This window comes from Zingiber officinale, chromosome 10A, assembly GCF_018446385.1.
Source record: "Zingiber officinale cultivar Zhangliang chromosome 10A, Zo_v1.1, whole genome shotgun sequence".
Classification (NCBI taxonomy): domain Eukaryota; kingdom Viridiplantae; phylum Streptophyta; class Magnoliopsida; order Zingiberales; family Zingiberaceae; genus Zingiber; species Zingiber officinale.
This window is the reverse complement of record NC_056004.1, coordinates 2,094,706-2,120,648: the sequence shown is the minus strand read 5'-3', so window position 1 is coordinate 2,120,648 and position 25,943 is coordinate 2,094,706. Positions and strand designations below refer to the sequence as shown.

The following is a 25,943-nucleotide window of genomic DNA, read 5'->3' as shown; positions in this document are numbered from 1 at the left end:
AACCATGGTCTATATAAGCAAATTGGGCCAGGCCCATTAAAGGCTCCAACCTCCCCGGTGCTACTCCGCCACTTCGCAAGTCGCTCCCAGTTCGCTCCCTCTCGACGATGGGGTTCCTCTCTGCCTTCTTTTCTCGCGTCGCCTCCAAACCTCACCTCCGAAGATGCTTTCGTGGCGTCCCTCTCCAGTACGCCACCGCTTTGGGAACTGACGCCTCCGGCGATCGCCTCCTTCCATGGTCCCGCGCTCTCGTCCCTCTCGCCGTCGCCGCTGGAGCCGCTCTTGCGTTCGATCTCCGACCCGTCGCTGCGCCTTCTCTTTGCGATCCCGGCGTCGATATCAGGTATTCCTTGGATTTATCCTCTTCGTGACCTCTTACTCCTCGTCTCGCTTGTGGAGTGGATCGACTGATCTTTGCTACTGTTGTGGGTAGGGTTGGAGGGAAAGATAGCACTGAAGTAGTAGTTAAGGGGGTTCACAGGGAGGTGCCGAAAGAGTTCATCGCGGAGCTAAAGGATATCCTCCAAGTAATGTCTGTGATTATTCACCTCACGTTGAGAACTATTTAGTTCTAGGAGGTTATGGATTTACTTTGTGCACAGGATAATCTGACACTGGACTATGAAGAGCGGTATTTTCATGGGAAGCCGCAGAATAGCTTCCACCGATCTGTGAATGTGCCTGACGTTGTCGTCTTCCCTAGGTATGTATCCGGTTATTTGCATTCGTAAGATTTGTGGTGCACCGTTATCTGTTTGAAAAAAGGTTGTGCTCCTCTGATTAGAGACTAGCAAAAGAGATGTTTTTGTGGCTACTATTGTGCATGTAGAATTACTTCTGTTTTGGTTCAGTGGATACAGAAGTACCACTATAAAGGATAATGATATTGACGATTCTTTTGGTGTATAACCAAATGTGTCAATTGGATTAGTGGTAAAGTGTCTTTTCATGCAGTTCAAGTGATGGTATAGATATTAGATATATGTATGATCCCATCTAAGTTTGACCGACTTGCAAGTTTGTTCTATATGTTCCAGCTTCATTCTCCATTTTTAGCATACAGTTGCAAGAGTTAGTTTGCATTATTGTTGGAAAAAGTTAATCTCTGGTATAAACCACTCTTGCTCCTCTAGTCAGTTCGGATTATGAACCTTAGATGCCTGCATCTGGTGAGTTCCACAACAAATATTGTGGCGCATTTCCAATTGGTCATTATTGCTAGTCATATACATTAAATGCAAGATATGATGTGATCCCATCAAAGCCCACTACTAATTTGAAAAACAACAGTAGCATGTTCTGTTTCTAGTTAAACAACTGCATGGATATTGTCTTACCATTGAGTTTTAGATATGACATGTCATGTAATATGCATTCCATTTGGCTCTTTTATAGTTATGTTAAGTGGAGTTGTCTTTGGCCTCCTCCTATCTTTCACACCTTCAACTGTAGTTGAGTTTGCCTAATTATACAGTAAATAGGTAGTTTTTTATTTGCCTATACTATCCTAACTCATTGCCCTAACATTTTTGTTCATATAAGCACACTGGTTGGATGTCTTCTAATAGATATGTTCATTCGAATGCTTTGAGGGCTATCTAACTTAAAGAATACCTTCATCCACTAATATAACATACACGTTGAACTAAATTGTTGTTATGTTATAGAAAGACAGCTGGGACAAAACTAGGTCACGCTTCTCAGTATTACAAGAATTCTTTGAGTTTGGTCAGATCACTATCAAACTGAGTCTGACAAGGGAGCTATATTTAAACAGTTCAATATTTTCTTACATCTAAGAAGGAGATTTGCATCATAAATGCCAACAACTATAAGTAGCAAAACTAAGTGATTAGAAAAACTGACGGTTTTTTTTTTTTGTTTTCCAACATGGCCAAAGATAGGAAGATATCTGAGTTTTTTTTTAGGTTCAGGCTTGGTCTTGAAATCCCATAAATATAAAATAATAGTGGTGGTGGTTCAAACTTCAAAGATCTTATTTTCTGTGTGCTTCATGTTGTCTAATCCCGTTATTAAAGATATTTCTATCTTTCCATTTCAAGTGTTTTCTTGATGCAGATCACAGGGCGATGTACAGAAAGTTGTTGCAGCATGTAATATGTACAAGGTATTCTGTACCTCGACATGGTGATGTTTAGCTGTGTTCCTTTTCATAAATACTGTCATATTAAACTTTTGATGTATGCTTCATGTCATATCCAAATATGTAAAGTTGATTAAGATTTCCACCTCGGGCAATCCGTCATAAACTATATGCTTGCTAGTTATGATGATCTATTTATTATTATTATTTCTATTTTTTACAATGTAGGTTCCTATTGTACCCTATGGTGGAGCTACATCAATTGAGGGTCATACATTAGCCCCTCATGGAGGTGTATGCGTTGACATGTCACTGATGAAAGTAAGTGTATTTTATTTTTTTGCTACTGCCCACTATCCAATATTTGAATTTTTAAGAAGTGCAATACCCTTGTTTTACTTTCTTGCTTGGAATATGACTGGAATTTGACTAGTGATATATTTGAGACTCCCAATTGTTATGACGTGTCCTATTAAAAGTTGATATTGGAAACATCTACAGTGGGTTGGTCCTTAGTTGAACAATTGAAATTTCTCTCAGGTGGACTAAAGGATAGACTTATGCATAATGTTGCACTTAGTAGTCCCTCACGTACACAATCGGAAGCTCAGAACTCTCGTGCTACGTTGCTGAAATCTGGCGATGTATGACATCACAGAACCCTTGCACAATTCTCGTTGGCACTCATTTGATCCATGCTGATGTCATGAACTTCTTACATGATACTCTCTAATGTTGTGAAATTTTCATGTGATTTTTACTAATGTCTCAGAATGCTCATGCGACCTCACCAACATCGCAGAAAGCAGTCTCAAGCTTGTTCTGTGTGCCAGTTGGTGGGCAGAATGCTAAATATTGCTCGTGTCCATATTTAAATCCTTGAATGGAACTGTGTACTGTTGGTCTTAAAATAGGCCTTAACATTCTAAAAGTTCACTTTTCAATATATAGATTCCTGCTTAATCTCATCCCCATTTGCTTTCTTGTCCTTGTTACTCCTCAACTAGTAGTTTAACTTAAAGTTGATACTCATTGAGCACAAGATGACTACCCCTTCTTGATGTCCTCTAGCAGGGTTAAGAGTCTATTCCACTTCCTTGTGGTGGACAGGCAATTCACATGGAATTTCTGTTCTTTAGAAAGAGGAAGAGGAAGGCTATTATCACTATTTTTTTCTGTTCAGTTATATTATTTGTTAATTGGTTCATTAACTGATGAATTTCAGTGTTCCATTAACTATTCTACTATACTTTTTTTAGTTGCATTTAACTTACTACAGTTATTTTATCTTGAGCATAACAGAAAATTAAATCTCTAAATGTTGAGGACTTGGATATTGTTGTTGAACCCGGCATTGGATGGATGGAATTGAATGAGTATTTGAAGCCATATGGCCTATTTTTCCCACTTGACCCAGGTCATTTCTTCATTTCATCTTTATCTCATTGATTTTGTTACTCTGAACCATGTTTTGTAAACAATGTTCTGCAAGTATCATGCAAGTGGATGTAGAATTATGTTTCTATGTATCTGAAGGAAACCTTCTTGGAAAAAAAACATTTAGTTTCTATTGTTTCCTAACTATGACTGTAATCTCCCCTTTTTGGTGGTTTCCATTTTCATTCTCTATGGTAATGCCGAATGTTGAGTACAATGTAAACAAATATTTGTGTAAACCATCATCTGATATTTATCCTGGTAAATTTGGTTTATTTAGAGTTCAGATGATTGCATTAGCAATCTGAATCTTTGCATATTACATAAAACAAAAAAAAGGGCAGCCCGGTGCACGAAGCTTCCGCTATGCGGGGTCCCAGGGGAGGATCCATTGTACGCAGTCTTATCCTGCTTTTTTGCAAGAGGCTATTTCCAGGATTCGAACCCGTGACCTTTTGGTCACAAAGCAACAACTTTACCGTTGCGCCAAGGCTCTTATGTAATCTTTGCATATTACATGGATTGCAATATTTTGGTCAATGGTTAATGAACTTATGTTCCTTTGAAAAATAGAGTCTAATTGTGTTTGTACTTCATAAGAGTCTAAAATGTTTTTTGTTTCTTTTCCATTTTGCAACTCTAAAGTCTGAAGTATAGAATGGATGTTTTACTCTTATGCATGAACTAGTATTTGCTCTCATCAGTCTACTTTGGAAATGGGATGGCCGTTTTATTTATTTTGACGCATATGGAGTTTTCTGTATTTGCTTCCTTGAGTTCAAAACTCTACTCAAAGTACATAAATGGCATCTTTGGTTTAATACTAACCCTTTTTTATTTATGTAACTGTTCCTGTGGACTGTTGCCAACAGTTAATTTAACCAACTACCTGTGCCTAATTCAGAAGTTAGGCCTATACTAATGAATCTTAATGTATCTGGTATAACAAGAATGATATGCCTATGGCAACATTGTAGTACGTTTGACCAACTCTTTGTATACAGGTCCAGGGGCTACTATAGGGGGCATGTGTGCTACCCGTTGCTCAGGGTCTTTAGCTGTAAGGTATTTGTCGGTTACCATTGCCATCCTAATTCATTAAATGAATTTAGTATTGTAGTGTTTCCATCTAAAATGATTGTATCATTAGTTAATGTTAATTAATAGTTAGTTTTTAGGTATGGGACAATGCGAGACAATGTTATCAACGTTCAGGTATTGTTTGTAAACTTTCTCAACAAAAACTGGCCATTTGCTAAACAACTTTCTTTGTTGTAGGTTGTCTTAGCAAATGGTGAAGTCATAAAGACTGGTTCACGAGCTCGGAAGAGTGCTGCTGGGTATATTGTAGTTCTATTTACAACTACGATAGATATATGGCTGAATCCTTAAAGTCCTTGTTTTTTGGCAAACAGCTTGTGAGCACACTGAAATATTATTGACCTCTAGGAAACTCTGCGAAATGCTTTGCTATGTATTTTTTATAAACCTAGGACTGGCACCATTCTTAATTAAGGAGAGAGAAACATAGCACTTTAAGAAATAGAATTGGAAACCACAGTTTTTGGAAATCATTGAATTTTTTTCTCTACTAGCACCTATTGTCCTGCAAACTTACTCCCTTCAAGACTGGGGTCTAATTCCGAGGAAAAGTGTAACTCAAATCTCCTATGTATTACTTTCTGTGACAAATTCCTCGCCCTAACTATGACAAGATTTTTCTGTGGCTCAAAAATGGGATACGTCTTCTATCATCTTGCACCTTTTAATACAGTTCTAAGGAAAGCAAAAGTTTGTTGCCCACCGGCATTTCCTCCATATGTTGAACAATTAAAATTTTGGAGAGTATCAAACTATTAATTTTCTGGAATTTCCCTTTGCATTCATCTACTGAATGCCCCACTGTATGATGCTCCACCAGAGAATATATCGATGACATGAAAAACCTGTGTCCCTATTGGCTGTTTAATTATTTGTGCCTAAATGTTTAGCTAAAAAAAGAGTGTTCCGAAGAGTTTCCACATAGAAGATGCAGGAGACATGTATTGACTGATATTTCCTAATTTAATCTTAATTTCTGTCGGGACCATAACAACCTTTAGAATCTAACAATTTCATATACTGAAAGCTTCTCTGTGCATGCTCTCTGCTTAATAGTTAAGATTTAATATGTCACATATAAAAGGATTTTCTTATAAATTTTGTTGTTAATATTGCGCCTTATTTACTGTGTCAGATATGATTTGACTCGCTTGTTGATTGGAAGTGAAGGCACTTTAGGTATCATAACTGAGGTTACTCTGAGACTACAAAGACTTCCTCAACACTCTGTGGTATTGTTTTTCCTGTCTCTATTCATTCCATTTCTGGTATTACTTTTGTAGTTTCTGATGCTTCATCCTTTTGAACTTATTTATAACTGAATTTTACTAGATGGTTAGATTCTTCTATTTTTCTCAGGCTTCCTTCAGTCATCAATGTCTGTGGAAAGAATTGATATCTCCAAATTGTATTACATTCAGAATGGGAATACCCATTATATACAAAATTACAATAAGAGATAATAGGAAACTAATTATTCTATACATAGGAAATTAATATCTTTCTAACTACATCCCTTGATTTCCTACTCTGCGCTCACAGCTGATACTGTTTATAACTGTTCAAACTGTTATAGCTGTTCGACATAGCTGTTTATTGTGTACAAGCTGTTCGACACCGCTGTTTATTCTGTACAAGCTGTGAAAGCTGTTCACAGCTGTTTGACACTTCCCCTCAAGCTGAGGAATAGATGTTTTTCATTCCCATCTTGACAGTAAGATCATGAAATCTAGAATTGTTCCCATCCTTTTGTTAGCACATCAGCCAATTATAGTCCTGAAGGGATATATGACATACACACTAATCCTTCCTCAAATTTTTCCTTGATGAAATGTCTATTAATTTCAATATGCTTAGCCCGACCATGTTGAATAGGATTATGAGCAATATTGATAGCTGACTTATTGTTACAATAGAGTTTCATGGGGCATATTCCTATTTGATTTTCAAATCATCTCGAATAATCTTTAACATTTCACATAATCCTTGAGCAATGACCCTAAATTCTGATTCTGCAGATGATCTTGCCACCACATTTTGCTTCTTACTCCTCCATCACACCAGATTACCACCGAGAAAAGTACAATATCATGTAGTCGATCTTCTATCTACTAGAGAACCTGCATAGTCTGTATCTCTGTAAGCTTCTAAAGTTAGCGTCTCATTTTTCTTAGAACAAAATTCCCTTTCCCAGAGTGTGTTTCAAGTAATGTAACACTCGGTAAGCAGCTTGAAGGTGAGATTCTCTTGAATCATGCATGAATTGGCTAATTACACTTAAACATATGCTATGTCTAGACGAGTGTGAGCAAGGTATATAAGCCTACGAACCAACCTCTGATACATCCTTTTATCCACAATTGGTTCTTCCTTAGCTTCTTTTATCTTATGATTTGGATCCATTGGACTAAAAATCGGCTTACACCCAATCTTCCCTGTTTCAGCTAACAAATCATACACATACTTCTGTTGAAAAATAAAAGTTCCATTGGTAGAGTATGCTACATTAATACCTTGGAAGTACTTCAATTTGCTCAATTCCTTTATTTCAAATTGTTCTATCAATTTCTTCTCTAGATTATGTTTTTCCTTTTCATCATTTCCAGTTACAATGATATCATCTACATAGACTTTTCATGTAGTTGAGTGTTTAACGAAGAGAGTATGGCCCCCTTGGCTTTGGTTATACCCAGACTTCTTCATGACTATTGCAAATCTTCCAAACCATACCCTAGGAGATTGTTTTAGACCATAAAGAGTCTTTCTCTATTTACATACTCTACTTTGTTACCAATATCCCCTCCAACTCCTGGTGGGAGGTTTATATAAGTTTCTTTGTCTAAATCTCCTTGGAGAAATGCATTCTTTACATCAAACTGTAGGAGTTGCCATTTGAAATGTGCAGCCAAAGATAGTAGAGCTCTAATAGTATTCATTTTTGCACTGGAGCTAAGGTCTCTTTATAATCTACCCCATAAGCCTAAGTATAACCTTTTGCCACCAACCTAGCTTTATATCTCTCAAGAGATGATATGCTTTGTATTTTAATGTAACAATCCACTTACAATCAACAATGTTCTTCCCCTTTGGCTTCTCAACAACCTCCTATGTCTTATTCTTTTCTAATGTATCCATTTCCTCCCTCATGGCATCTCTCCATTCCCTTTTTGACAATGTCTCAGAAACAATATTGAGAATAGTCGTGGTATTTAGACTTGCAATGAATGTTTTGTGGGCTGGTGATAGATGTTTAAGAGAAACATAGTGAGATAGAAAGTAGAGAGGGTGTTTGGTGCTTCTCTAGTACCTTTTCTAATAGCAGTGGGAAGGTCAAGGTTATTTACTAGGTCAATGGATGATTCAGTAGGTTGAAAAGGTGGGTCAAATCTTACCATGATCCTAGTATCAGGTAAGAGGTTTGTGGTTGAGGTTCTTGGACTTGTATCATTTATGGAGCGACCTTTCTCCTTGAATAGACTTGAGGAATACTTGGAGCATCACAAGAAACACTGGATGTAAAGGAGGATGGAGGTGACTCGCTAGATGGAATAGGAATAGAAGATGATTCGGTACGGACTTAAGTAGGAGGAAGATCAAGAGCGTTAATAGGTTTAAATGACTCAAAAGTGCTATCGTCTGTCACTAAAGTCTCCCTTTGAGGATAGGACTTGGAGAAGAATGAGGTATGCTCAAAGAGGGTAACATCAGCTGAGATGTAAAACTTTTGAGATAATGGGTGGTAATATTTGTACCATTTTTGAGTGGATGAGTATCCAAGGAAGACATATTTGATGGCACGAGGGTCTAGGGGTCTAGTTTACCTCGTACCATGGATATGGACAAAAGCAATGTACCCAAAAATTCTAGGAGTAAGTCCATTTGTGGTTTGAAAATGAGGATACAAATCGTTGAGGAGTTGCATGGGACTCTTGTTATTTAAGACATGCGAGAGAAGTATGTTAATCATGTATATGACATTAAGGATAGTCTCTTTCTAGTAGGATTTAGGAACATTGTTGTGGAAAAGAATGACACTAGTAGTGTTGAGTAAATATCCATTTTTCCTTTCAGCTATTTTTGGGGTATATGAACACGAGACGAATCATGAATAATCCTCTAAGATTGGAAGTAGGAGGACAAGGTTTGGTTAAAGTAATCTCTAGCGTTATCGGTCCTAAAGCTTTTGATTTTCACTCCAAATTGATTTTGAATCATTGAGTGGAAATTAGAATAATAATACTGATATCAGATTTTTGTTTGAGAAGAAACAACCATGTAAGTGCAATCATCAATTAAGGAAACAAACCATCGAGTCCTAGAAATATTGGAAATATTAGAAGGACCCCATATGCCACTATGAATTAAATGAAAGGGAGTAGAACTTTCTTTTATTGCTAATAGGCAAGGGTACACGAGAATGTTTTGCCAATTTGCAAACATCACATTGAAATTCAGAAACATCCAATCGTTGACAAAGATGAGGAAACTTGATCTTTAAAACTCTAAAAGAGGGATGACCAACACGGTTGTGATATAACCAAATGTTATCTTTATTGGAAGAACTGTGAAAGGACAAAAGATAAATTATTCTTCTTAGTAGATTCAAGATAGAAAAGGCCCACTATGTTCCTTAACAAGTCCAATCCTCCTCCTCGAGTCCTGAAGTTAATTTTTGGACGGAAGTTTTGGTACAAGGACGTTTTTAGGGATAAGACTAGGGGTTAGGTGAACATTTCCAAAACCCTATTACAATTTTTCCGTTACTTGAGTTGGGGTTATAAGTGTGGAAATTTTGAGAATTGGGAGTCATGTGGTATGTGGCATCGAAGTTTATTATCCATGAGTTATCAAAAAAACTGTTTAAGGTATTCATACAAAAAGAGTGAGGAGATACCTGAGAGAGTCAAAGAGCACGCATTATACAGTTTATCAAGAGAATCCAACAATTCGATAGAATCCAACAATCCTCGAAGTTTCTCAATTTCTATATTGTTGAATCCACATAGGAAATGCAGAATTGGCCATGATGAAGAAATGCAAAAGCAAAGAATTAGCAATGAAGGCTTAATACTCTGATAACATGTGGAAAGAATTGATTCTCCAAATTGTATTACATTCAAAATGGGAATACCCATTATATATAGAATCACAATAAGAGAGAATATGAAATTAATAGCAAATTCTATGCATAGGAAATTAATATCTTTCTAATTACATCCCTTGATCTCACAGTTGTTTATAACTGTTGAAACTGTCACAGCTGTTTATTCTGTACTAGCTGTTCGACACAGCTGTTTATTCTGTACACGCTATGAAAGCTGTTCACAGTTGTTCAACAATGTCCACTCAACCTATAGCCATGTGCAGTCTATTACTGGATGGTTAGCATGTGCAGTCTATTCAAGATATATGTCATTCCATTTTCCCAATCATTCAGTAATAGGCTAAGAGTACATAGAAAGAGGCATTAAGACAAATAAAACTGTGGTTGAGATTTGATATTGAATCACTACATAAGCAGTGTTCTAGAACAATACTGGAGTTTGTTGCAATTGTCTTATCAATGCGTTGTGCACAGTTGCCATTTAACGATTTTTCTACAACTTTTTGCAATCTATATGTCTTGTATTCTTTTCTTGATACTCTCTGATACCATTTCTTTGTTTCTCAAAAACTATCTGTGCTACATCAGGTTGCTATGTGCAATTTCCAGACAATTAAGGATGCTGCTGATGTTGCTATAGCAACAATGCTTTCTGGTATACAGGTAAATCCATGAAATGTGGATCTCCACTTTATGAATCGGCTACTTTGTTATATCATGACATGCTTGTATATACATACATATATGTATATATATTCAGTATATATAATGGTTCTTGGTCTTTTTCTATCACTATAAGGGTGTGTTTGGTTCAAGTTATCATACATAACCTTGGTTATGTGATTATCAGGTAATCACATAACTAAAGTTATAGGGAATAAAACATAACCATAACGTTGTTTGGTTCAATCAAGGTAATACTATAATTTAATTTAACATTTACTATATTACCCTTAGTTGAATTTCATATTCAATTAATTTTTGAAAATAAATTAAATTAAATTAATAATATTAATAAATAATAAGTTGATAAAATATGTAATAAATAAATATAATGATTTAAAATTTTTTAAAATTTAAATGTTACCCAATTTTTTGGCGAGAATGTTGCATTACCCGGAATCAATTATTACTTAAACCAAACAAAGTTATCCTTGATAACATACCAAGGTTATCAGCGATAACCCCCAACCAAACACGCCCTAATTGGATAACCTTTTTTATCATGAACTGGGCCACTTTAATGTCTCATTGTATATCCATTTTTTTGTTGTACATTGTGTTGCCATATAATTTATTAGTTTCATAATATGCTGGAATCTACTGCTTCAGTTCCTCAAAAAGGCAGTCAATATCTTTCCCACTTACACAAAATTATTCCTTGCTCTCCTGAATATGTTCACATGCTAAGGTGTTTTTTGTGAATATGCATTCCATTCTTAGGTCTCAAGGGTGGAACTGTTAGATGAGGTTCAAGTAAAGGCCATTAATTTTGCTAATGGCAAAAGTTTACCTGAAGTCCCCACCTTGATGTTTGAATTTATAGGCACAGGTGAGACACAATAATTCCTCGTCGCATGTTTAGATATATTTTTTATTCTTTATAACTTGGATATTTTGATCCTCATTATATACTTTCTTTTTTAACGACGAAATGATTCTATATTTGTTTTTCTAACGCACATTGTTGTATTATGTAACCAAGTGTAGGGGTGTAAATGAGTCAAGCCGCTTGCAAGCAGCTCGGTCAAAGCTCGACTCAAGCTCGGAGTTGACCAAGCTCGAGCCGAGCTTGTTTAATATTCGAGCCGATGTCGAGCCCGTTTAATACTGGCTCAAAGGCTCGTCGAGCCTGCTCTAGCTCGGTTAATTTAATATTCTAATATTTAAATTACTATTTTAAAATTAAATAATAAGTTGACGAGGTGTTTGTGGCTAGAGTGTTTCATTAGGTTGTTAGAAGTTGAAGGTTCGAATCCCAGCTTGCGCACTTGTTTTTACATTTAAATTCATTGTTTTCAAGCCGAGCTCGAACCCATGATTAAATAACCGAGCTTGAGCTCAAATTCAGAAACTCAACCTCTTTAATTTTCTCGAGCTCAAGCTCGAGCTGACCCAAGCACGAGCTCGGCTCGGCTCGGCTCATTTGCAGCCCTAACCAAGTGTTATGATCTCCTCTAACGAATTTTTCTGTTACTGACTGGGTCTCAGCAATAAATTGGTTTTCACCTTTTTCCTCTCACTCTTTGTTTTATTCCCAACTATTTGGTTAGGATACATAATTTTACCCCTTCATTGAACTTTATGCAAGATAATATATTCTCATTTTAAAATCATTTTTAATTGCATTAACATACAATCTTCAACCACATTTTTTACTTTAATTGATTCAATTTTTCTGTATACAATCGATAAGCATCTTTGAATATTTCATATCATGATATCTTATTTTCTCTCATTGATGCTAATATCATGTGCTTTAGTATTGCCGTCAGTAGTGGTCCCAAGTTTGGATGAAAATTGAATTCTTTACTGAATTGAATTACTGTAATATCTAAGTAATTTTGTAACTGGAATTAGTTTGTTGCCTCCTTGTAGTAGCCCTGCCACTTCAGCCGTTTTTGTCTTCAATTCTCTTTGGCTGCTTCACTATTTTCAGCTGCAAGCATTCTTGTTTGTTTCTTCAATCTTTAATGAGGGTGTGTGATGTCAGAAATTTTTATTTTACCTTTCACAATTTTCTTTTGTTTTTTTGTTTTGTCACTCTTCTATATGTTTCCAAATTATGTATGCAATTATTTAATTTGATGCAATGAATCATCTAGGAGAAGTCAGTCACCTAGTGATGCTTCCCATTATAGAAATCACTATAATTTGTAAGCCAAAAAAGGCATTTAGCATTGTCCTCTTATTTCTGTATGACATTGAGTCGTGCTTCAAGAATTAAGCACGTAAAAGGTTCTTTTGATCAGACACATAACTTCTTCAGCATTCTTTCTTGTATTATATGGCTATTCCTAGCTGACTGATTCTCTCTTCCTGTCTGATATTAAATTATGCTTCAAGAATCAAGCATGTGAAAGGTTCCTTTCTTCAAGCAGACAACTTCTTGGGCATTCTTTCTTGTATAACATGACTATTCCTAGGTGACCGATTCTCTCTCTTTTGCACAATCTCAGAAGCATATGCACGAGAACAGACATTGATTGTTCAAAAGATTGTCTCAGAACATAATGGCTCTGATTTTGTTTTTGTGGAAAGTGAGAATTCTAAAGAAGAGCTGTGGAAGGCCAGTTTTCCTATCTTTGTTTACTTCTAATATCTTAGAGTTTTATTTTATATGAAAGGCTTTCATGAATTCCCCGTATTCCTACCTAAAAAAAGTGAAGTTTTCTCTGATGACCATTTTGAAGGAATTTAGAAGCAAATTTTATTATGGTTTAAGAAACTTTCTATCTGAACAAAATTAATATGTATAGTACAAAAAAAAACAGATTGTGCATACATTTTAGTTCAGTTTCTAACTGACTCTTGCCAAAACTGTCAGGTTATTATCTTACCTGTCTAGTGTTCTTCAGTTGATCAGTTATCTGCGCCTGATGTGCTTCTGTGTTTGTAATTATCTTCTTACAAGCTTGCATGTTTACAAATTATTTACATCTAATGTGCTTTATATAATAGTTAAGACTAACTTCATGTACATTTGTTCAAAGCATGGATTTTTATTCACTGCCTTTGATAATCCTTTGCTAATTGGATTAATACATGAATGTTTCCTCTGCTCTTTGATTCGTGATAAGTATTTTTATAACAAATGGTAAGAAAATGGCACTTTTGGATTTGATTTACAAGTAGCATTCAGTCAATGAAAGATTCCTTGGAAATCGTAACATATTTTCTTTGTCAAATTAACACAATGATCCCTGACTAACTTCTCAAAATTCTTTTCCAGCAGATACGGAAGGAGGCTCTCTGGGCTTGCTATGCAATGGCTCCTGATAATTCTGATGCAATGATCACGGTTTGTTTCATCATGCATGCCTTTTCAGTGTACAGTTTTCTGCAATTTTGTAATATTGAATTCTGAAAAATGTAAAGATATAGAAAAATATCCATGCAACAGACATAAACAGTAGGGCTTGGAGCTTTTGTTTATGACCTCAATTATAATCTGTCTCTTGATTGGAATACATGACCAATACAAATGTCAGTGAGTTAGTGTTTCCTTTTTGGTTATCTGATGATTAATTCATCTACTGTTTTTTCAGTCTATGTCTGTAGGTTACCTCCTTAACTGGGGTCTATTATTATAGTAGATATTCAACATATCACCGAGAGGGAAATTACAAGGTTCTTTTGAAATTTGTAGTTCCTTTACCAAGTAATCATTTAGAAGACATGCATGTAACATATGCAAAATTTATACGAGGACAAAACAATCATATAAGTTACATTTTTGTTTTTCTTTTTTTTTTCATTTTGCGTTAGGTCCTAAGCTCGGATAAAAGAGGAAAGTTGCATCAGCCAGCGTTTAAACTAAGACAAATGTTCAATGAATAAATCCATTAAACTATTGTGTTAATACTAAGTTGTTCCCGGAAGAAACGTGTTGCAAGGTTCGACTATAACATCTCGACAAAGACTGTTACATCTCCAAAACTCGAGTGTAGTGCTAAATATGCAAGGTTTTGCAACATTTGTAACGTATCGGCAATGACCGGTACATCTCTATGAGAACTTGAATTTGTTAAATAGGTAAAAGTTCTCACACTAAAGGTTGGATAAGAACAAATATTATGGAAAACTAATACTCTAAAATTTAGAACATAGGAATATAGGAACCTTAATTGGTAAATCAATGAAGGTAGTAGATGCGATGATTAGGAGAAAAATTAGTATTTTGTATGTACAAGACACGAAATAGGTAGGCGTGAAGGCAAAGATAATAGAAAACTTGGGTTTTGAGTTATGGTATAGAGAAAATAGTTAAGCAAAAAATGGAGGAGTAATTAGAGTAATGGCGAAAGAAACTATTAACGGAATTAACATTTATGCATCTCAAGTAGGATAGTAGGATTAGATGAACCTATCAAATTAAGGTTTTGGGATGACTTAAATGAAGTATTACAAAATATTCTGCCAAATTAAATGATTTAATAGGAGACGATCTAAATGAGTATGTCGAGTGAAAAATGAAAAATATGAGAGAGTACATGGGGTTATGAGTTTAAAATGAGAAATAAAAAAGGGAAAACTATATTAGATTTTGCGATAGCATATGACTTTATATAGCTAATATATTTTTTAAGGAAAGAGAAGAACACTTGGTCACGCTCAAAAGTGGGAATAATAGATCGCAAATTGACTTTCTTATGAGGAGGCAGAGGAATAGAAAGATTTGTAAAGATTGCAAGGTCGTCCTTAGAGAAAGCTTAACTACACAACATAGGTTAGTAGTGTTGGATATACACCTCAAGCATGTATCAATAGAAGGAAAATATACATAACTCCTCGAATAAAGTGGTGGAAGTTAAAGGATGAAATGCAAAAACATATTTAAGAAAAAGGTAGGAGTACAAGATTAGGTGAAATATACGGTGACTAATACAACATGGGATAAGATGATATCAAATTTGAAAATAGTAGTTGAGAGTGTACTCGGTGAGTCAAAAGAACATATACCACCAAGTAAGAAATCTTGGTGGTGGAATAAGAAAATACGAGAGAAAGTGAAAGAAAATGAATAGCTTATGAAGAATTATATATTTGTAAGAATGAAGAAAACTTAAAAAAATATATAATAGCCAAGAAAGAGACTAAAAAAATAGTGAATGAAGTAAAAAATGAAAATTTTGAACGATTATATTGAAAATTATATATAAAAGAAGGGAAATAGATATTTATAAAATAACTAAAGTGAGAGAAAGAAAGACAAAAGATTTTATCCAAATAAAATGTGTTAAAGATGAATGCAATAGGGTATTAGTAAATGATGGAGAAATAAAAAAGCAATGGAAAAATATTTTTATTAACTTTTTAATGAAGATTTAGGTGACCAACTTAACTAAAATAATTTAAGTAGGTAAAATGAGTATAGAAATGTAAACTTTTATCGTAGAATTCAAACTTTAGAAGTAGAACAAGGTTTAAATGGGATGCATATTGGAAAAGTCGTTGGATCAAATGATATTCCAATAGAGGTATGGAATTACTCAGGGAAACAAGGTATAGAATGACTTACACAATTATTTAACAAGATATTGAAAACGAAAAAATGTCTCATCAATGACGGATAAGTACTCTAGTTCCCTTTTATAAAAATAAGGGAGATGTACAAAATTGTACAAACTGTAGGGGTATTAAACTAATAAGTCATACCATGAAACTTTGGGAAAGAGTAATAGAAAAGAGATTAAGGAAGGAAACCATGGTTATCGAAAATCAATTTAGATTCATGTCGGGAAAGTCGACAATAAAAGTTATACATCTTCTCAGATAGCTAATTGAAAAGTATTGGGAGCAAAAACAAGATCTACACATGATATTTATTGATTTAGAAAAAAGTTTATAACAGAGTCAAAATAAATTATATGGAGAATTCTAGAAAAGAGAGGTGTTAACGTAACATATATTGAACTAATTAATGATATGTATTAGGATGTAATGACCAGAGTGAAGACTTCAGGCAGATTAACCGAAGCATTTCCAATAAAGATAGAATTACATTAAGTATCAACTCTAAATCTATCTTTTTACACTAATTATGGACGAACTCGCTATACACATTCAAGGTATAGTATCGTGATGTATGTTTTTTTGCAGATGATATTATTTTGGTAGATGAGACACGTGAAGGAGTAAATACTAAATTAGAATCTTGGCGGGAAAAATTAGAAGTGAAAGGTTTTATACTTATTAGAGTAAAGATGGAATATATGGAATTTAAGTTTAGTAATATTAGACATAATGAAACAATTGTTAACATAGGAGATGACGAGTTATCTTGAACTGAGAGCTTTAAGTATTTAGGATCTTTTTTACAAAATGATGGAGGGATTGAGAAAGATGTCTTACACAGAATACAAGCAGGATGGTTGAAATGGAGGAGAGCGTCGCGTGTTTTATGTGATCGTAAAATATCTCTAAAACTTAAAAGGAAAATCTATAAAATGGCGGTTATATCTGCTATGTTATATGGCGTTGAATGTGGCTATAACTCGAGCACATGAGTAGAAGATGAGAGTTGCAAAGATGAGAATGTGAAGGTGTGTGTGGACATATGGGGATGGATCGATTAAGAAATGAGAGAAAGTGAGAGTTGCATTGATCGAGGGAAAACTCCGAGAGACACATTTAAGATGGTATGATATGTACTTAAACAATCAATAAATGCTCCAGTTAGGCGATGTGAAACTATAACAAATACGCACATTAAACGAGGAAGAGGAAGATCAAAAAAGACTTGGTTTAGGAACAATAAAATAAGATAAAATTTATTTAAGTATAGATATTAATATAGTAGGGAATAGAACTCAATGGCGTAAAAGGATCCATATAGCTGACTTACTATGCAGCTAGCTACTCAATCAATGTCACCTCCTGTTTATATCACCATTTCTGCACACGCCTGTTAAGTCTACTCAGGGTAACATTCCAACATCAATAGTCTCATCCTTTTCATCAGCTATTCACTTTATCAGGCCACCAAAAATTATTCATTTCATCAAAGATGTATGTGATCACGCCACCGACAAGAAGTATCCATTTTGTTCTGGCATTTGTAAGATTTGCATTATGCCAGTTTGAGCAAGGCCAGTCTCGTTGACTGTATGGGAATTTAATCATGAACTATCAAAGAAGAATATTGTACGGGTTTTGTTACATTTTTAGCTTTTGGAAGCCAGGCAGAGCCCGTGCATTGAGTGTTTTGTTTTTCTTTTTAATTTCAGGCAGATGATGTTGCTGTGCACCCTTACTATTTTCCTTTCAACAGGATGTATGTGTTCCTTTATCAAGGCTGGCAGAGTGCATATCAAAGTCTAAGGAAGAGCTTGATGCATCACCATTGATGTGGTACGTACTTATGAAATTTTTGAGACCTGATTTAAATCATTAGTACAAGTCTAGCTAATTTCTCAGTTCACGGGACTGGAAAGTGTCTTCCTAAGCTATTTTATACTCTGGCCTGGATATCTAAAACACTGTATTGAATATCAGTATGGTCATTGCTCATGCTGGTGATGGGAACTTCCATACAATAATTATGTTTGATCCTGAACAAGAAGAGCAACGGCAAGAAGCAGAGAGATTGAATCATTTTATGGTCCAGACTGCCTTATCATTAGAAGGTACTTGTGTAATTTGGAAATTACAATGAACAATATTTTGACATGTGAATTAAATTTTGTGAAAGGCTCATAAATTATTTATTTCATTATGAATATAATTCTTATTTTTCTTCTCTTCATGTTTCCTTGTTTGTGCTATTTGTAGTTACTTGTCAAGAGTTAATTAGTGTTTGTTTTTGTGGGCTAAGAAATGTTTACATATGTATACAGGCACGGACAGCAAATGTACTCTACCAAAAGTTTGCTTCTCATTGTGTTTTTTATTAACTTAACAATCCATACTAAAATTGGGCTTGATGTCTGATGGACTTAATTGGATCCATAATAATTTCACTGGTTCCATTCTCCTAAGACAATTTTCACAGTTACAGATGCAATTCCTGGTAGTTGACTAGTTACTATTTGGTTCCAAGAATTCGCCACCCATTGGTCCTAAGATTGCATCATGTTTTCATCTGTATTCCGGGAGAAGTTATCGTAGTCTAAAGGTAGAGAGATTGAACTATTCGGAATCTTGTTCTAATTTCGAGTTAGTCTGAATTCATAATTTTTCTTTAAGTGCAGAACAGTGATCTACCTAATCAAGTGGACTTTGATTTACCTAAAAGTAGAGAGCTATAATGCTTTATTTGATTACTTTTGAAAGATCTGTAATCTTCCACTGATTCCCAATCACAAGCAAAGGTATATATGTGTCCTAAATAAAGTGGGGACAAGTGATAGTCAGGCCTACTTTTTAGCTGGTTTGTCCTTGTGCATTTTTTTTTATGTAATCATTCATTTAGATCAAAATTGGTCTAGTCATATGCTCAAACTTCAAGCACAGGTATTTAGGTGATTCATTTATGTTTACTGTCTCAATTGGCACAAAAGCCTTTCCACAAATGACCTTTATTTGTAATGGTTGGTAATTGATCCAAAATATCCTCGCATGTTCTGCAACTGTAAGTTTTTTCCTAATTAATGTTATCCTGGTCTTTTATTTTAAGATGCTTCTGTCTTCAAAGTATACTCCTCTATGTCTATGTTGAATGTTTAAAACTGCTGCTTCTAATTGTCACAATTAAAAATAATTTAGCTACTTTTACCATACAGGGACATGTACAGGCGAGCATGGTGTTGGTACTGGGAAAATGAAGGTAAGTTTTCCATTTTTTTTTACCGACAAGTTGTTAAAATTCTATCTTCCTTTTTGTTAAATTACCAGCCACGGATAACCTTATACCTATCCTTGGATTATGCGCATTAACTTATAGGTATGGTTCATGAAATATATCTGAAGCAAATGCTAGGATTAGAATAGACATCTTATCCGCAATGCAAAAACCTGCAACAAAATAGCAGAAGTTGTTTTGACTGGAAAATCATGTAGACTACCCCTGTCGCCTCCTATGACATTATCATATCACTTAGAAATCACTAATAGCGAACATCCAAAAGTTCTAATGATATTATCGTACATTATATTATTTGTGATAATAACGGTAGCAACGCATGTGGATGCGCCAACAGTCTAGCAAGGAACTGCACGTTTCCTTTGCTTTTTTGTTGCAGAGTCATTTGAATTGCTCGCAATATTGTGGACATTGCGTTCGCCTACTTTGTGACTGCATGAGCCTATAGAAACTTTTACAATCGAATGTTGAGATTATGTTATTGATTATCAACCCTGCTCGTCTGCTGAGTATTGCAGTATCTGGAAAAGGAGCTTGGGATTGGGGCATTACGAACAATGAAAAGTATAAAGTCAGTTTTGGATCCCAACGATATCATGAATCCAGGAAAGATAATTCCTCCTCACGTCTGTATATAGATAGTCTAGAATGACATTTTTGAATGCCCTCTCACACGAGAGGTTGAATAAAATCAACGCACTGTGCTGTTGCGGCTGTATAACATGCCTAAATTTATACTATGTTTAAAATATTTCCTGGAAACGAAAATTCTTCTATTATCTTTGGTCGCATGGAACATTTTTTAAGGAAAATAAATAGTTGGAACGCTTTCTTTTGCGTATTAGGAAAGGATAGGAGAATTGAGGGAAATTTTGGTGTGGCAAGAGAAGAACGACCAGTGTCAATTAGATCGTACCATTAGCAATTTAGCCTGAGCTGACTTGGATTGAATTGGTCAAATTAATTGAGTAAAATATGTCAAGAAAATCTTTAATTAGAACGAGATGGGATCACTCACTCCTCGATTAAGCAAAACCTTAATACGAGAGAGATTGGGTGGTTAACCAAGATGGGCGATTAATTAGTGGATAAGTGTGTTTTAGGAGGGCAACCTTGATTAAGTGGACGCCTTCTTCCGGCTTTAATGGAAGGATCGACCGGGTTCTACGCCGACTAGAGCGCTATTTTCGTCTCCGGCCCATTCCATATGCCGTTCCGTTATATAATGGATCGATTTACAGAACGTTCTTGATATAAAAAAAAAAAAGAAAGAAAGGACGCCCCTGGGATCGCCGATCGACCATGGTAACCATGCGCCGCCAGATTTGATCGAACGCCGGAGGGAACGATGGCGCGCCGTGGTGCCCTGTATTCGCAACATCCTCCGTCGGCGATGCCTCCGGCAACCAGCGCCCGCCGGCCACCGGTGATCCTGAAGCGGTCGCCGCCCGTGCGCGCGCGGTGCGCGGAGGTGGCCGGCGGCACGGCCGCGGACTGCGTCGCGGTGTGCTGCTGCTTCCCTTGCGCGGCGGTGGACGTGGTGGTGCTGACGGCCGTGCGGCTGCCGGCGGGGATCTGCCGGAAGGTGATGCGGGCGCGCAAGGCGAGGATGAGGAAGCTCAGAGACGCGAGGCTGTTGGGGAAAAAGACCGACGACGAGACTTCCCCCGCGGACAGCGAGGAGGAATCCGAGTGCGAGGAGGTTGCGGCGGCGGCGGGGCTGACGCCGGTGGAGATGGCGGAGGTGGAGATGGAAATGAGCGCGCGGTTCCACGGCGCAGGATTCTGGCGGAGCCCTTCGCAAAAAGAAGAACCGAGATCACGGCTGATTTATTAAGATGGCGGTATCTACACGCGACGGTATCGGCCTCTCACGCCGTTATATAAAACAAGTACGACGGCTTCATTTGTGTTTCTCCCTTCTCATCTCTCTTTATCACAAGCTTTCCATTTCCAACGAACAGATTGTTTTGTTTTCTTTTTCTTTTTCTTCTGGTCGCCCTTCGTTTTTTATTCTTTCCTTCTTCCAATTTCAAGAGAAAAAGCGTCCATTAATGTATGAGGTTGAAGAGCATGAAGGAACTTGACGGTGATTGCATGACGATCAGGATGTTTTAGGCTATGATAATATGCCAGTGATTTTCTTTATTTTCTCTTGAAAAATTTGAAACTGAAAGGATAATAGATATTACTGAAATAATATATTTTGGCACTGGATGATATTTTGGCAGCAACAAAGACCAATTCCGTGTTGAGCTCTTCAACACGTTTGCTTCGTCTTCACCATCCTCAGACGTCAACCCTCTATTATTTATTATTTATTATTTATTTTCTCATTGAAAATGTTCATGTTTCAATCATTCAATTGCTTCAAAATCATGAACATATCATTTTACTAAGGGATTTACTCTCTACAGAAAGAACCAGAGGAATTCGCTATTAATCCATATGAGATTTCGTGTATACAAATACATATAATATCCAAAAAAAAAGAAAAGAAGAACAAATAAGCAGGAGAAGGAGCAACAAGGAACAATGGCAATGATATATAATAGTGATTTAATTTTATTTCTTGGTGAGGGTGATCACGGTAGGGAGGACGATGATGAGGATGATGATGAGGATGAGGAGGATGGCAATGAAGGTACACTTGCGGCTGCTCTTCTGGTAGGCGCGGGCGGTGCCGAGCTGTTCGGTGCCGCGGCGGACGAAGGACTCCGCCCGCCCGACGTTGCTCTCGATGTCGTCGAGCTGCTGGCCCTGCGCCTCCACCAGCACCGCCATGTCCATGAACACCTGCTGCAGCTCCAGCAGGCTGCGCTCCAGCTCCGCCACCGCCCCGTGCCGCTCCCGGATCTCCGCCACCACCTCCACCACCCGGCCCCGCCCTTGCTCCTCGATCGCCCGCTGCAGGAACCGCTCCCCTTCCCCGGTCGCCACCAGCGACTCCACCGTCGCCTCGTCGGCCGCTTCCCCTGTCACCGTGAAGTACCGCCGGCCCACCGTCTCCCGGTACTCCGCCGCGATCCGGCTCCGCAGGTCGGCGAAGGACTCCATCGAGTCGCGCAGCTTCTTGCGGAGGCCGGCGACGACGGATGTGCGGGTGCGGTCGGTGGAGCTGCCGGGGCCGCAGCCGGGGAGCGCGCGGTTGGCCGCGTTCGCGCGGTCCAGCGACTCGAGGCGGAGCTTGATGAGCTTGGCCTTCTTGAGGGCACCGGCCACGTCGGCGTCCATCCGGCCGCGGAGGGCGCGCACCGCCGACGCGTCGTGGAGGGTCTTGCTCTCCTCGTTGGCTTCGCGGAGGGCGTGCTGGAGGCGCTCCACCTCCCGCAGCTCCTCCTTGATCGCCTCCACATCGTCGAAGAATTTGTCAAGGCTGGCCCCTCCTGCCGCCCCTCCGGCCGCCGCCCCCATCTCCACATCCCCGCCGCCGGACTCGACGTCACGTTTCCAAGACGCCGTGGAGAAGAGGCTATTCATGATCTCTCTTCTTCTTCTTCTTCTTCAGATCTCTCCTTTCTCTTCTTTTCTCAAATTTATCTGCAAATTTTCTTATAATCAATCTCAACAAACTCTAGAAAGATTGAAAAGATTGGATGATAATTTGGAAATTGGGGAAAAGGCCTCCCTTTTGGCATATCGATCTCTTTCTCTATGTTTAATAAGGATTTAGGTGACCAAACAGGGAAAAAATTGTAAAAGATAAAAAAAATAAGAAAGGGAAAGAGGAATTGAATGGAGGAAACAGAGAAGAAAGAGGCAGCAGCGGCAGGCGAAGTAGAAACTACTTTGCCTGTTCCTCCCGACGATCGAGTCTAAGCCTGCGGCTAACCATCGTTGACGTTGACTTTACGTCAGGCTTCATGCGTTGGATTTGAAACTGTTTTTTTGGTCCTTGTAATATCGATATTTAATATTGAACTCTAGAAATGCTTAGGATTTAATTATTTATCGCTAACCTTTTATTGATTTAATTTGTTTTCTTAAAAAACAACGATAACTTTTCTAATGGAATTCTGACGGACCTGTGAAAATTTAAAAGTCCTACACTCTGGTAGAGAAAATCAAATGGAATAATTTTGAATAAGAATTTATTAGTAAAAAACCTTCACTTAATTTTGAGTTGTTGAAACAGTAACTTTACATAAGAGGGAAGCCCCAGTAGAGGAATTAGAAATTTATTTGAAATGGAAAATTCGTCCATCTGTAAATTTGCAAATTCTTCTATAAAATTAGATATTATGATAATACTAAGTAGTATAAAATTATTATAGGAAAAGTTGCTTGTTAAAATGATAATTGATAGGAGAAATACAAATTATATATTCTTTTTCTACCTCATAATCGTTAAAAGATGTCCATGCCTCATGTGAACTTTTGTACTCATTTTAATCCTTATATTAGGAATTATAAAGGAGTACTAGTAATTGTGTGTGGTTGGAAGAGAAATATTTATAGTGCTATAACAATGTATTGGATCTCAATATACTTCAATATGTAAATCCCTTGGAATTCTTCAAGCTTTGGCGGATGAAACTAAATTACTTTTAAAAGAAGATATGCTCTTGTCTAAAGAAGGTCTTCGTTTATTTAGTATTGGATCGTCTTCCGTAATCATATTGATTCTAGTAAGTTATTAGTAATTCCTTTTGTTTAGTATTGATTTAATTTATCACTGACCTTTTTCGAGCTTTCTTGTTGGGCCTTCTTTCCATTGTGATGCGCCTCGCAATCTCCATTCGAGCATATATACTCAAGCGGGTCTAAACATTCTCACCAGAGATGTGACCAGACAAAAAGTGCATGACTTGGGAACATCCCCCAAAGCGATTTGGTAGCTAGACTGCTTGAATGAAGAAGTGGTAGTCCACCAACCTCGATCAAACTAGCACAGGAGCATCCTCACTCAGGAACGCCCCAACACACCATTCAGGCCACAAGAACACCCTCAGTTGAGGATATCTCCCTTAGACTTCTATCACTCCACTTATTGTACTTCATCATTCTTGTTAATGGGTCTCTAACTAACACTATCTCAGGCTGTGAGAGCATCCCTACTTATGGAGATCTCTCATGGACCCCGACTGTCTTAGGTTGCGAGAGTCTCCCTTGGACTCTAACTGTCCTAGACTGCGAAATCCCCTAGACCCCCCCCCCCTCCGGGGGCGTGCCACATGCCGTAAGAGTTTCCATACCTATGGAGATCTCTCTTGGACTCAAATTATCCCTGTGAGAATCTCCCTACCTGCGAAGGTCTCCCCTGAACCTCAACTACCCTAGGCTGTGAGAGCCTCCCAACTTGTGGAGATCTCCCTTGTACCTCAACTACCCTAGGTCACGAGAGCCTCCCAACCTACAAAGATCACTCGTGGACCTTAATTATCCTAGGTTGTAAGAACCTCCCCACCCGCAGATGTCTCCTCTAGATTATAACCCCTCCGATCATTTTACTGTGCTACTCTCATTAACAACCTTTTGGCTAACAGGTTGACAAGGGCACCATCGAATCCTAGGCTACAAGAATATCCTCACCTGTGAGTATCTCTCGTTAACTCCAAGCCTGTCAATTACTTTACTTCATTGTCATTGCTAGGCCTTCTTAAACTAGGAGTTGAACAGTGAACAGTGGATTAAGCATGGCTAAAGTGAAGGTTCACCAATTGAGGTGACGACAACAACAATAGTGGAAGTTGAAAGTACTCAGAGTAAGTCTTGATATGATCAATCGGGTTAACTTAGGCTCTACATTTTTGATGTCTTATCTCTAAGTGTGCAGAGACTTAGGAACACAAGAAGTCAAGCAGAAGACGCAACAGACTAGAAGGATGACACGAGAAACGAGTCGACGGACTTGGTGCATCCATGGAACAAGAGCCTACAGAAGAGTACACCGATGGAGTGAGAAGGATGCGCACAACGCTTTCGAGGGATGAGAAGTCGAAGCGAAACACTGCTCGAGGAGAGAAGGCCAGAGTTGGGTTCGGATGAGCTCAACTCTAGATGGTCAAAGAATCACCCAAACGACCGGAGCGACAGCAGGACAAGTCAACTTTGTGTTGATTTGTCCAGTGCCTAGACTTGGTCCAGGTGCCCAGATTCCAAGCGTTTAGACAGGATCTGGGTGCCCCAATGACTTTAGGCCAGCATAGGCACCTCTTTGTGAACGTTACTATGGATGGCGTCGAACGTGCACGTCAGCAACACTCCAGGCGCCCGAACTAGTCCAAGCGCTCGAATGAGGATTAAATTTTATTCTGAAGTGATTGAAGAGCCGTTGCACAGAAGATAGAGTGCACCACTAAGAGCGCCAGGACCCACTCCAAGCGCCTAGAGATGCCACAACAACTAATAGTCAAATCTTACTAGAGGACTATAAAAGGAGAGCTGGTTCTCCTAATATACTTTTTGTGCTTTCATTTTTATATTCTACACTTTCTTTTCTGTTATTCAGCGCGTGTACGAGGCTTCTCCGCCTCCGAGGATTCGCTCGTAGAAGGAGATCTTAGTGAGCTCTCATTGTCTGGGACTAACAATCTTTTGATTACAAATCAAATAAATCTTATTGTCTCGTATTTCCTTTTTTTAATGCATTTTGGTTTACTTTAATTAAGTGTTTATTTGCTAAAGTCGAAAGATCGAGAAAAGTTAAAATTTTATTTTAGGCAATTTACCCT

At 37.6% G+C, this 25,943-nt stretch overlaps 3 protein-coding genes across 7 annotated transcripts; 2 read left to right on the top strand and 1 right to left on the bottom strand.

Moving 5' to 3' along the window:
• Window positions 1-46: 46 nt before the first annotated feature.
• LOC122026848 (D-lactate dehydrogenase [cytochrome], mitochondrial) lies at window positions 47-20,009 on the top strand. Of its 5 annotated transcripts, none has more exons than XR_006124177.1 (18): window positions 47-343; window positions 434-527; window positions 603-703; window positions 2,080-2,128; window positions 2,333-2,425; window positions 3,407-3,521; window positions 4,546-4,606; window positions 4,720-4,756; window positions 4,820-4,881; window positions 5,778-5,874; window positions 10,335-10,409; window positions 11,190-11,298; window positions 12,893-13,035; window positions 13,702-13,767; window positions 17,696-17,819; window positions 17,964-18,094; window positions 19,190-19,233; window positions 19,788-20,009. XR_006124177.1 is itself a non-coding variant. In XM_042585554.1 (18 exons), the coding sequence occupies exons 1-18, from the start codon at window positions 108-110 to the stop codon at window positions 19,905-19,907; spliced, it is 1,716 nt and encodes a 571-aa protein (XP_042441488.1). In that variant the 5' UTR covers window positions 47-107; the 3' UTR covers window positions 19,908-20,009. The 5 variants fall into 5 exon arrangements, 3 of the variants coding, with proteins under 3 accessions (XP_042441488.1, XP_042441489.1, XP_042441490.1); XR_006124176.1 differs by having other exon boundaries at window positions 13,699-13,767; XM_042585554.1 differs by having other exon boundaries at window positions 13,699-13,767; window positions 17,740-17,819.
• Window positions 20,010-20,617: 608 nt separating this feature from the next.
• Window positions 20,618-21,106, top strand: LOC122028009. The gene has a single exon (XM_042587023.1). It carries the CDS (start codon window positions 20,618-20,620, stop codon window positions 21,104-21,106), a length of 489 nt encoding a protein of 162 aa, XP_042442957.1.
• A 566-nt stretch (window positions 21,107-21,672) lies between these two features.
• On the bottom strand, window positions 21,673-23,068 carry LOC122026851 (syntaxin-121-like). The gene has a single exon (XM_042585558.1). The coding sequence runs from the start codon at window positions 22,747-22,749 to the stop codon at window positions 21,835-21,837; it is 915 nt and encodes a 304-aa protein (XP_042441492.1). The 5' UTR covers window positions 22,750-23,068; the 3' UTR covers window positions 21,673-21,834.
• Between the last annotated feature and the right edge of the window lie 2,875 nt (window positions 23,069-25,943).